Source organism: Pinus tabuliformis, chromosome 3_1, assembly GCF_031772625.1.
Source record: "Pinus tabuliformis cultivar Carrire ecotype Pingquan chromosome 3_1, CPIR1, whole genome shotgun sequence".
In the NCBI taxonomy this organism is placed as follows: domain Eukaryota; kingdom Viridiplantae; phylum Streptophyta; class Pinopsida; order Pinales; family Pinaceae; genus Pinus; species Pinus tabuliformis.
The window spans coordinates 666,196,622-666,209,813 of NC_142301.1; the positions used below are offsets into that span (position 1 = coordinate 666,196,622).

General features: G+C 34.8%; 1 protein-coding gene across 1 annotated transcript; it reads right to left on the reverse strand.

Annotated features, from left to right (window-relative positions):
• Window positions 1-10,443: 10,443 nt before the first annotated feature.
• On the reverse strand, window positions 10,444-12,573 carry LOC149188862 (inositol-phosphate phosphatase-like). Its single transcript, XM_089413107.1, has 4 exons — window positions 12,229-12,573; window positions 12,070-12,125; window positions 11,897-11,947; window positions 10,444-11,357 (listed from the first exon to the last, which is right to left on the reverse strand). Exons 1-4 carry the CDS (start codon window positions 12,239-12,241, stop codon window positions 11,265-11,267), a joined length of 213 nt encoding a protein of 70 aa, XP_089269233.1. The 5' UTR covers window positions 12,242-12,573; the 3' UTR covers window positions 10,444-11,264.
• Window positions 12,574-13,192: the final 619 nt, after the last annotated feature.

Here is a 13,192-nt window from a genome sequence, read left to right on the forward strand (position 1 = left end):
TCTGTTATCTCCTTCTGTTAAGCTGAAAGAGAGATTCTTGATTGCCTCTCATTCCTTAGCATTCATTCCGTCCTTTAAACCTAAAACATTGTTTCATGTGCAGCTACCTTGGTCCATATATCTCTCTTGTGATCAATAAAACGCACCACCAATCTTCCTCCTCGACTCCATGCCCAATGGTTTGAAACTTATCAGACTATGCTTTGCCTCTCTACTCGAAGACATCAATTTTCCCACCAAAATCAAAACAAAAAACGCTCAAGCCCAATACCTAGCCTAAAATCAATTTCAACAAATCTAAATCATAAAGAGAGAGCCCTCTCTGATTGCAGGTTGGCTAGAACCTGTAGTCCAAAGTTGGTCTGTGGTTACCTCGGCCGTATCCCTTTATTACAACCTGAGGGACAACCTGAATGATAACACTTGGCACATTTCTTCTTTAAGATGTTCAAAGGCCTTAGTTTCTTTCGGAGCCCAAGAAAATGCATCTTTCTCCAACAATGTTTTTAGAGATGTTTCTATTCTCCCATAATCCTTAACAAACTTGCACTAATACCCTGTTAACCTGAGAACTACTTGAAGATGATTTTTGTTTGTGGGGATTTTCCATTCCTTATTAGATTTAATTTTGTTAGGGTATACCTTAACACCCTTATGAGATACAACATGACCCATATATTCCACTTCCTGTACTCTAAAGAAACATTTGGAGTCTTTTTGGATATAATTGTTTCTCCTCCAATGGTTTGAGCACCCTGTGAACATGTTGAACATGATCATTACAACACTTGTTGTAGATTAGTATATCATCAAAAAATGCTAACACACTTTTTCTAAGGAAGGGTTTGAAAATGGAATGTATCAAACCTTGAATTGCACAAGGTGCATTGGTAAGGCCAAAACACACGACCAAAAATTCATAATGACCTCATGAGTTCTAATTGTTGTTTTTGGAATGTATTTAGTCTTCATTCTAATTTGACGATATCTTGAATGAAGGTCCAACTTGGTGAAGCAAATTTCTCCATGTAATTCATCCAAAAATTCATTAATGACAATAGTGACCTTGTTGAGCTCCCTATAATCTAGATACATGCACCCTGATCCATCCTTGCTATGCACCAATACTACAGGAATAATGAAATAACTTTGACTAGGTTGAATTATACTAACCTCTAGAATTTTTGCAACCATATGTTCAATTTGACTCTTTTGGGCATAGGGATATTTGTAATGCTTGACGTTTGGAATAATACTTCCTAGAATCAAATGGATAACATGATCATGATCATGAATAGGTTAGACATTTTGGATATCTAGAGAAATAGATGATTTCGATGTTTGAATCTCTAGTGAGCATAATTGTGCAATTATGCCCCATTTTTCTTTCTTTAGAAGCTTTTATATTCCATTAGAGTGATTATATTTCTTGGTTTCCCTACGATAGCCCTTAATTCAACTTCCTTTCCTTCCCAAAAAAATTCCTGAAAAGTTCTGGAAAATTAAAATCTATCATACTTGAAGATTGTAACCATTGGACTCCTAGTACAACATGAGGACCATGAGTAGGAATGGAAAGAATTGGACTATTCAATACATATTCCCCGTGGTTAGCTTTATATTATCTCACTTTTTAGGGAAATTTATTGTTCCTCCATTTGCAACCATCACTTGACACTCTGGTGCTGGATGGTAAGAAAGTCAATTCCTTGGCTATCTTACAATGAATAAAATTATGGGTACTAGCCGAATCAATCAACGGTATCACCTTTTTATTCTTGATATGTCCTTATACTTTAAGAGATTGAGGAGTGGTGATTCCTTCCAATGCATTACAATATATGGTGAGATTCATTTCTTCTTTCTATAGGGTTGGTCCCTATTGTATATCCTCTTGTTTTGATGTTTTTTGTTCCTCTTCTTCCTCCTCTTCACAATCTATGTAAAATAATTTCTTCTCAGCACACTTATGACCTTTAGGGTATTTTCTATTACAACTCTAACAAACCCCTTTTGCTCTTTTTTCTTCCAATTTTTGTGGTGTCAACCTTGTAGGTTGTGGATGGCTAGGAGAAGCAACACCTCCATCTTTATAGTTGTGAGTGGTGGAATGCTTTGTTTCAATAATTTTGCTTTCAAATTTTCTTGCCACCCTGAATGCCTTTTCCAATGAATTAGGTTCCCAAAGGTGAACCTCATGTTGGATGTTATCCTTTAAAGTCACTATGAAGAGATTAATTTATGTTCCTCTGGAATATCATTTACATTTATATTAAATTTTTGGAATTCCTCAATGTGCTCAGCCATTTAACCCTTTTGTTTGAGATTGATCAATTAGCTAAAAAAGGTGTTGCTCTTTGTATCCTCATGTTGTGTTGTCATTTCCTCCATAAAAATGGACCAAGTGACAAGTGGTTTATGAGAAAAAAGACATCGATATCATACATACTGATTAGGTTCTATATATAAAGTTGCGATGTGTACCATTTCTATGTGTTGCACATTATGGAGATCAAAATATTGCTCCATCTATAGTATCCATGTTACTGGATCCTTGCCATCAAACTTCCTCATATCATTATTTAGAATATGGTGGGTATTCAATCCAATGTTAGAGCCTATAAAATCATGATTAACATTTCTTTTTTTCTCATAATTAGTTTCATCCAATATCTTTTTGACATTAGGAAGCATTTATTGTAGCAACCTTGTCAAAACTTCTTTCAAACCTTCCATGTTTGCCTTTAAACCATCCTTCAAACCTTCCATGTCTTCTTTTAATCCATCCTTCAAACCTTCCACGTATGATTTTAAACCATTCTTCAAACCATCCATCTTATCTTCCATTTCATTTTTGATTACGCTTTGCGAGAGAGAAATTTGTTGCACTTGGTCTCGTTATTTTGATATATCATGTTGCATTTCTTCCTCTTCTTCATGCGTCATAGTAGAGACTTATGGTTTCTTACTAGGTGTCCCCATTTTCTTTCTTGAGCTATTTAGAAATTGAAAAATGATATTTATGCTTCCCTATGCTCTTTGAATCACTTCAAACTATTTTTTAGACAAACGTTATTCAAAATTTGAAAAAAAACACACATATTCTTCTTTCTTTTTAGGAGATAGATATTGCATCTGTTGTATCTCTGTAATTGCGAATCTCCGAGATCTTAATTTCATACATGAATTTCACCAAGATTTTAGCTCCATGTGTTTGATGTTTTAGCTTCCGAAGCTTCATGGAAAAAAATTCATAGCCAAAAGGCCACGATGGCCTGTTTGAAGCAGCGAAACACTACAATCCAAAGCTCTGAAACCAAAATTTATGCAATCAACTCACAGAAAGATAGATCAACGAGTTAAAAATTATCTTTTTCATGGGGGAAACCTTCTTTATATTAAATAAATGAACAATTATTTGTTGATACAAATGAAAATACCTCCGTTCTATATATATGAGGCTAAGGGGTCACAATATAATCAGAACCTACATAACAATATTAATGTAAGGGCACAACAATAACAATAGTGGACTTTTATGGGGCACAATAATAACAATATGGGGAGTAGATGGGCACAAAAATAACAATAATGGGGCTACAGTAATGATAAAAATAAGGGGTTACACTAGTAGTTTAGGCCCCTAACATTAGGCACTAGATTATATAAGATGAAATTTCAAGTGGCATATATTAAAATGGGATAAATAATTATCTTGAAGCATGAACTAGCAAGTAAGTCTGGAACTCTCACTCTCCAACCAACCTTATATTGAGCTATACTATGGTTTCTATTATAGCCCAGTCATCCTTGATCCAGATTCTAAAGCACGAGTGAGAAATTTTCTCAAAGGATTAAAACCAAATCCACTAGATGGGATAGGGACTCTAAACATCCAATAACCTCCACCCATCAGCTAAATCACAACATTCAATTATGCAAAAGGACTTTACAACTACCAATGAGATGTAGTATTACTTGACTCCCTAGAAATAATCTTATATATTGCTTACACGAACAATACATGTAAATGAGTGTGCAAGTCCTAGTGGAACTCTGTTATTCTCTAGCTCGTGATTTTTTTAGCCAAACCTTCTAATCTCCTCAAAGGATCTTTGTGTCCTTGAGTTATGATGCTAGATCTTTATAAAACTTCTAAGTCTCATTTGGGAGCTCACTATGACCTCTTTGGTTTGTTTTCAAAATGTCCATCCTTCCCTTTTGTTTATTCTGCAGTATGTCCTCCCTCTCTTCTCCGTGTTTCTATCCTTTTGTAACCATTCTCCTCTAACTACTCAAGTCCCATCTTCAAGTTCTTATTGTCTAGTCTCGTACTAAGAATCCATTTGCTTGTGTCTATCTGGCTAGCATCCTATTGGCCAATCATATTGGTGTTATGTAATTTTCTCCCCTGATATTTTTCTTTGGTTATTCCTTATTATCATAGGTGGCCAGAATATTTACGTGCATCTAGCCACACATTGACCCTTGCTACATCACCAAATGCCCATTGGCTCTATTGTCTTACATTCCATTTTCCTAAGGGAGGCCCTTGTCTCCTTCTTAGCTAATATTTATAACATGTCCCTTGTCCACACTTATCAACCTTCATGGCTATGATTAAACTAATCATAGCCCCAAGAAACCCCAGCCCCCCTTGATATCTATGGAACCTGTCACTCACTCAACCTATTCTTTAACTAATTTAATTTTCCACAAATGGGAAATTAAAGCAAGTCTATCACACTATTCACTTCCTTCAAAAAAATGAAAGGATTTACTTTAATGAATTAGGAATTTTATTACCTCTAAGTGTAGATATGGACTCATCTTTCTATATCATATATGTATTTTGATGGTATTTTTGGTTTTTAAGTTAAATCTTCCATTTTATCTACACAAAGTCCTTTCGGAAATGGCCAGGTTTTATCAAAGGGACCACAAAAACCTGATTGTATATTGTTTCATCATGGGTCAGAATGCATTTTTGTTAAATATCATTTGGCCAAGTCTGAGGATTAAAGGGAGTGGTGAAGAAGTAATCTCACCTAGGGTTTGACCTAATTCTCGAGCAACTACTCCAAAACCTTTTATGTATCACGACTACGATAATTTGGGACTTGATAACCTTTGTGAATCAAATGGATCATAATTTTGTGAGGAAATAATGGGTGAAATCCCCATTTCAGTGCATACTCATATAACCCATAGCTTGGAAAATAAGGTAGGGATTTAACATGTTGAATTTCAACCTAAGTTCAAGCATGATTTTGAGACCAGTTCGTTTAACCACATTGGTCATTCCCCACATGCACACAGGAAAGAAAAATACCAGTTGAGTTCAAACCTTCAATATTGAATTAAGAGTAAAGATATAGATCATAAAATGTCTTGATCTCCATGAAATAGGGGTAAACATGTCACTGTCCAAAGATGCTTATGTCAATCTTGACTCCCCCAAGCAACCTGTGTTGATAAAAAACAAACCTGAGTTTGATCCCAATTATGAATTTCTGGATGATAATGTTAATGATTAGGCTAGTAATAGTAACTAAGATGACCATTGTTAATGCAAGGTCGATTCAGATATATGTGTACAAAGCATGAATTGGCAGCACAAATAATCAATTATAATTCCTTTCCTTCAACATATAATGCATGCACTTCAAAAGGAAAACATCCAACTTGGGATGTTGAATTCAACATAGGGTCAATCAAAGTGATAATAATAATTCTAGGTTATAGAATAAACATAATTGTGAGACAACAAGATAATAATTAAATCTTCCATTGTTAAAGTTGTCATTAGATCAGATTCTCAAAGTCAAAATTCTATTAAATAACATATTGCGAGTTGTCTATTTTCAAGTTATAACATTTTCAAGGTATGCTTAGATATTTTATTTGTTTTATCCATTTTAAAGGAAGTGTTTTGTAGCTACTTTATTTTAACAAGTGCTGCATGCAGCCGGTAGTCCCTGTCGGGGTCTGCCACAACAAGCCAGGGTCTGCTACAACAACAATACAAACGCTTTCTGCAACATGCGAATTCAATGTGTAATTTGTTAAAAAATTCATGGGTCTGCCACAACAACAATACAAACGCTTTCCATCTATTTAAGTCAGCTCAACACGTTGTGAAAACAGTCAACATGTCAGTATACTATTTAAAGACTTCTCGTTTCGACCAGCCAATTACTTCCACGGAAGGTGGCCAACTTTTAACATGAAAATTAGTTGTATAATACCGTTGGGATGCAGAAATATGTTGCTTCCTGTATTTGTATTTAGTACACGCATATTGCAACCTCTTGTTGTAGGAATCGCAGGCCGTGGGGATTAAGAGTGTGCCAAGAAAGGCTAAGTGTGGGTATGCAATACATTTTAGAGTGAGAAATTAATGAGAGAGACGTAAGTTTTTGTAACAGAATTTTTCTTTTGAGGTATATCTTGGGAATGTTAATGTCAATATTAGAACTGTTCTAATCATAAAAGTGAAAAGTAATCCAAAAAGGTTAAAAAGGTTAAAAGAAAAAAATAGTTAATAGCAGAATTTTTCCTTTGAGGTATATCTTGGGAATGTTAATGTCAATACTAGAACTGTTCTAATCATAAAAGTGAAAAGTAATCCAAAAAGGTTAAAAAAAGTTAAAAGAAAAAAATAGTTAATAGCAGCACAATCTCCAGTGCAAAACCTGCGGTTAAATATTCATAAATATTATCAATATTTTTGTTATATGGAAAAGAAGAGAGAATGTAGATGTTGATGTCCCTACATAGGCTTCTTTTGTTGATGCACATACACAAAATGAGATCAATGTCTAATAATCTCAATCAAAGATATTAACATATATTCCTGTGCAATTATCATTGGGAATTTGGGAATTAACTTTTCAGAATATTAAATGAACGCATATATAGATATAATTTATGTTTCTCACGTTGCTTGGATTTTGGATTTTGTTATTTAAAAGTTAGGAATGTCAAAAGAATTTGTTATTTTAAGGTTAGGAATGTGAAATGAATTATATGTTTTATTTTAAGTTATTATAAGTAAATTTAGATATGAAGATGGAATTAAAAAAAATAAAAAATAAATAAATTCTTATAATGAATAAAACATATCACTTAAAATAGTCTCAAATAAAGCCCAAATGTAATTCATAACGATTAAAATTTAAATTAATTATTATAAATCCTAATACCAATTTCAAATTGATTGGGTTTTTTTCTATTTTAAATATAGATAGAGAAAATGCCTTCACCATTTTTAAAGATTTTAAAAATGAAGAAGCATATTAACATATGATAAATTCAATTATTTGCGTGCATATATTAAGAAAACAGATAAGATTTATCAATATTTGCGTGTATATATTAAGCAAAGAGATAAGATAAAGAATATTGTGGAATACCAATTTTATAGATATTTTTAGTATATTCTCGACGATGGAAAAAAAATATTTAAGAGACATACTTGAAAGCTAAGTAATGTTCGAGGCAGCCTCATGTTTGAGGCGCCATGCTCTTCATACCAACTAACACATCTAGCTAAAAATAAAATTCACTGAAAATTCACTGAACAAATTGCAGATAAGATAAGATACTTTTATACGGAAGGATCCCAGTATATCAACAACCACCTCAATATGCAGCCTTGGAGAGTAGGACAAAAGCCCTGAAATAGCAGGAGAGATTGGGAAATCGAGCTAGAAAATTTGAAAGTTGCTGGAGAAATCTCGCCAACTTTTCACAATACATAAGCATGCAAAGAAAGGATTCCCCAATCAATTTCGTCCCACCCCCCAATTCAGTCCAATAGGAAGAAAGTGCAGTACACTAGCTGATTTAAACTTATACAGTACATAAGCATGCAAAGAAAGGATTCCCCAATCAATTTCGTCCCACCCCCCAATTCAGTCCAATAGGAAGAAAGTGCAGTACACTAGCTGATTTAAACTTATACAGTCAATCCAGTAAGAAACAAAGAAGTAAGAATTGATAGCATTAAGCACACGAACCAAAAAATCACTTCAATCTTCCACCACTGGAACAATGAAAATACTAGAACAATTGACCCCAAGTGCAAATGTAACATTCACCCAAACAAAGACACCCCAAGCCACATGTGCAAAGAGCACTACAACGAGTAAAGATAATTATTGTTTTGATTGATCTTTTTGTTAGCCAAACCCTCTAAACGACTTAACCCTCTTAATAATTTAACTAAAAATATATATTAATAGTGATAAACATAAATTCATCATAAACTCAAAAGACTTATTTCATAATATATTTAAGTGGTTAAAATAAATAAAAAATTATCAAAAATTAATTAAATTATAAATTATTATTATTATTATAAAAGGAATTAATATATGTAAAAATTCTTAACTTTATCATATATTTAAATAATAAAATAATATATGTTACAATATCATGGTTCAAAATTTATCTCTAAAAAACAAAATTTATCTCAAAAACAAAAAAACATATGATATTTTCTTAATTAATCAATTTAATTAAAAAAACACATAAATAAAGTTCAATATTTAAATTAACGAATATCGCTGCCAATATCCCTTCGCATGTTTGTTGCACTTAGCATTATAATAACGTTATAAAAACCGCGAGGCATCTTTAGAGCATTAGACAATGATAACAAAGATAGATCCCGGAACCGATAATGAATATATTTGTTTCACTTAGCATTATAATAACGTTATAAAAACAGCGAGGCATCTTTAGAGCATTAGACAATGATAACAAAAATAGATCACGGAACCGATAATGAATATATTCGTTGTAGTTTCACTGAAATTTTCTTGGGTTTCTAAATGGGTCACGTTCAGGAGAAAACCTGATAAATAATATAAAATATTCCGTGGAGAAAAAGAAGTTACATTGCATGGTCGCCACTTGTTCCCCATGGAGGTTACAATCTTCGTATGAGTACTGTAACCACAAAACATAGAGTTGCTTCTATTTTGATGTTCTTAGAGCAGATTGTAGTTAAATTCAATGGAAAACAATGTACAGGGCCGAACAACTTGAAATTTAATTTTATGCAGTTAATCTGAAGTTTTCAGAACTGTAAATTTTTGCACTTAATATAGGAAATTTGAAATTTTGAAGGATCATCGAACTCGATATGGAAACAAAAAAGCAAAGGCCAGATCTGAATGATCCTCGAAATCGAAGATATGGAACTCGAGATCAAAACTCAGTTCCATATGCCACTCTTGTTTCAGTTGCATTAAAGACAGTAGATCCTACAGATAGAAAGCAACTACTTCCATATCCTTACACCAACTTTAGCACCTCAGTCAGCTCGAGCAACCAGGGAAATCAAAGCGAGGGGGGTTTGTTAGACCCATAGCGAGCAGTTATCTTTATTTACTCATCTGTCGTGCAGGGTCCAGACCCATAGAGCTTTATCTAGGAGCCTAGGAGCCATACTCTCTAGGTTGTCTTCATTTACTGCAAGCATCTGACCATGAAGCTTGTCAGTATTGTGAAGGACCCCCATGAAGCTTGTCAGTATTGTGAAGGACCCCATCGAAGTTTTGGGTACGGTTTCACTCTACTGCTCCGTCTCATTGTAATTGCTACACTATATATGACTGTGAGTCAATATTCAGTTCAGTAGATATGACTGTGAGTCAATATTCAATTCAGTAGTGTTGGTTGATTCGATTGCAGTGTTGGTTGATTCGATTGTTGTGTGCATGAGGATACCGCGGGGAAACATTGACGATTGGTTCGATTCATTCACCGGACCTATCACACATATTTTTCTTCCAATCGACCCAGAGAGGTGTACTTCAAAGGCTTTCGACCTTGCAGAGAAAAATTAAGATGTACAAATATGGGCTCTGCAAAATTCTTAGCCATTTTTGTCACCATCTATATGAAATCTCCATAGAAAATAATAAGGTAAATACCTTCCCATATTTTATGTATGGTTAAGTTCTCAACATCCTCGTTTTCATAGTAGAATATTTATGAGGCCAATGTTTAGAGGCAGATCAGGTTGTTAGAATGGGAGAGGACACAGTTATTACAGATCAAAAGTTATAGTTGAGCATTGTACATTAATTAAAATAAACCAAGTTTTGTTTTAATATATTTACCATACATTTACTGGAATTAGTTTAGAAAATAATAGTTGGAGTGGAGAATACATTAGTTTAGAAGATAATAAACCAAGCTTTGTTTCAATATATTTACCACACCACACATTTACTGAAAGTTTTACTGGAATTAGTTTAGAAGATAATAGTTGGATTGAAAGTTTTACTGGAATTAGTTTAGAAGATAATAGTTGGATTGGGGAATACATTAGATGTAACAACCTAAAAATACTGAACATAATTTGTCTGTTAGTCATGAATTAATATTAATAATTATTTTTTATTCTCTATATTGAGCAATGAAACTGAATTTGCATAAGTTCTGTTTGTTTAGCAACAATGTCTACCCACAACATCTTTGTGCAATTAGTCCACTATTGAAGCATGTCTACAGTTAGTCCACTCTTGCAACCTTTTGCAGGTAGTAGACATGGATAAAACAACTTAAAACTTAAAACCGCAAGTGAAACCCCAAGTGAAAGAAAGGAAGGAAATTCAAACCCCCAGTGCCCCAAGTGAGACCCCAAGTGAAAGGAAAGAAATTCAAACCCGAAATGCGTGGTGAAGCCACCGCAAGCTTCTTCCAGCACAACGACTTTTGCAGGTTGCAGCCATGGACAAAGCAGCTTAAAACCCCATCTTCCAGCACAGTAACTTTGGCAGGTTACAACCACAGTAACTTTTACAGCTTACAGCCATGGGCAAAGCAGCTTAAAACTGGAACTCTCTTTTCAGGAGGTGACAATAGATGCAATGAAGAATTTATATCAAGCCTTGACATGCCAAAGCCTCTGTTTGTAAAGCCTTCACGATTCCGCATGCACTCTCAAGACATGCAGGGATGGTGGAATAGAGCAAGAAATGATACAAGATTGTGAACCAGGAGTAATGGAATAAAATAGAAAGGCTTAAGACTTCGATGGAGAGGACAAGGGAAACCAAGCAGGGAGGGGTCCCAAGGGTTAGAAAGTCATGGAGGGTGCCAAACAATGTGAAACAAATAAGAAGGTGGCCACATGGAGAAGAATAATAGGGAAAATGTGGCCAAACATGCTTGAACATAGTGCAGGGGAAGGAGAGGAGATGGTGAATAGAGCCTCGAGGAAACTTAAAAAACTTAGATGTATATACCTAGAAAACACTATGTTTGATAGCCCCAACAAGACTCAATTTCTCCAGAGTCATATTTCGCCCATGTGAACCATATAATCCATGCAAGCGGGCCTGTTACGAAGACATCTCGTAAAACAGAAGGAAAAAATGCTAGATCTTGAACACAACTTCAGCTTGAAGAGAAACATGAACATCAGTGAAAGAAGGAAATGGGCATAAACAAAACCTATGGAACGAGCAGCTTGCACGCAGAATATGCACTAAGAATGCAGAACATACATTCCCAAGGACAAGACATCCCTTCATGAAAAAATATGAGTGCCCGAAATCCATATGATCCATTACCATTCAAAAACTAAGCAAAATAGGCACTCGGAAAATCCCTAATAGAAATTTAAGACGGCATGCCTGAGATTCGAAACCCAGATCATTACACCATTTCACAGTCCAAAAAAATCTTAATGGAAATTTAAGATGGCATGTCTGAGATTCGAAACCCAGATCACTACATCATTTCATAGTCCAATAGAACAAAGGCTTTGAAGACAGAGTAGATAAACAAACCATGACAGTAACATTAATGAATGCTGGTCACGAATAATAATAGAAATTACCGTGAATCGAAAGCATATTACACAAAAAGATCATACCTTTCCTTTGTGTTCCACGGATTTCTCTTTGTAAAAATTTGTCCCAATCATCTGTAACATTTACAGTAAGAGTAGAATATATATCAAAGATGGAACTGCCATTCAACAGTGTTTACTCCAATCTACATTCCCTGTTCAAATATCAAACTGATATAAGCCCGTCTATTAATTACCTCCCCAGCTCTTTTTGCGACCTCCACAGCAGAAGAAAGAAATTCACTCAGCTCGTCTAAATTCCATACAATACACAAATCAATTCAAATCACTCCAAGTTGCAGACAAAATATATGATCAAATGAACAACCGCAATGGCAGAACATCAGATAACTTACCGCAGTCCCCCATTTTCAATCGTTAAACAGACAAAGTAAAAGGAGTTGGAGGAGGGTTCTTTTGAAGGACAAGACATCCCTTCATGAAAAAATATGAGTGCCCGAAATCCATATGATCCATTACCATTCAAAAACTAAGCAAAATAGGCACTCGGAAAATCCCTAATAGAAATTTAAGACGGCATGCCTGAGATTCGAAACCCAGATCATTACACCATTTCACAGTCCAAAAAAATCTTAATGGAAATTTAAGATGGCATGTCTGAGATTCGAAACCCCAAGGTCTGTGGCAAACCGGGTTCGCTTGAAATCCGCGGTGCGGGGATCGATGTTGAACTACTCTCCCAAGCTGCTGGTAGCTGCCTTCTTCTACGGAGAATTGATAGCCCGAGCAAGAGACATCTGGCACTGGCTACATGCAAGGCACTCAAGCAGGGCACGGGGAAGAACATGCCCACCCTGAACATAAAACACATAAAACTTACGGTAACATGCACACCCTGAACATAAAACACATAAAACTTACGGTAAAATAGACATGTGGCACTGGCTGCATGCAAGGCGCTCAAGCAGGGCACAGAGAAAAACATTAAAATCAGTTGTCATAAAATGTAAATTGGACTTTGGATAAAATTAATTGTCACAACATTCTGCAAACTCGACTTTGGGTAAGATGAATTGTCACAACGTTCAATCGATATCCCCGGCAATAAGACCTCCGAAAACTTTGGGTAAAACTAAAAAGCCACGAAATTTGGATTTGGAAATTCAGCAACCTTACCAAAAACTTAGGATATCTTACTTTTACCCGTCTTGAAACCTGCGAAGCCGGCAATAAGACCCTCAACTTTGTTGGCCAATCAGCAATTACATAATAAATTTTATATTATTTTTTAATATGAAAACTTTGGTTAAAATTGTGATGTATAGCAATATTTTTTGGTCAAATAAGAGATTAATAGGC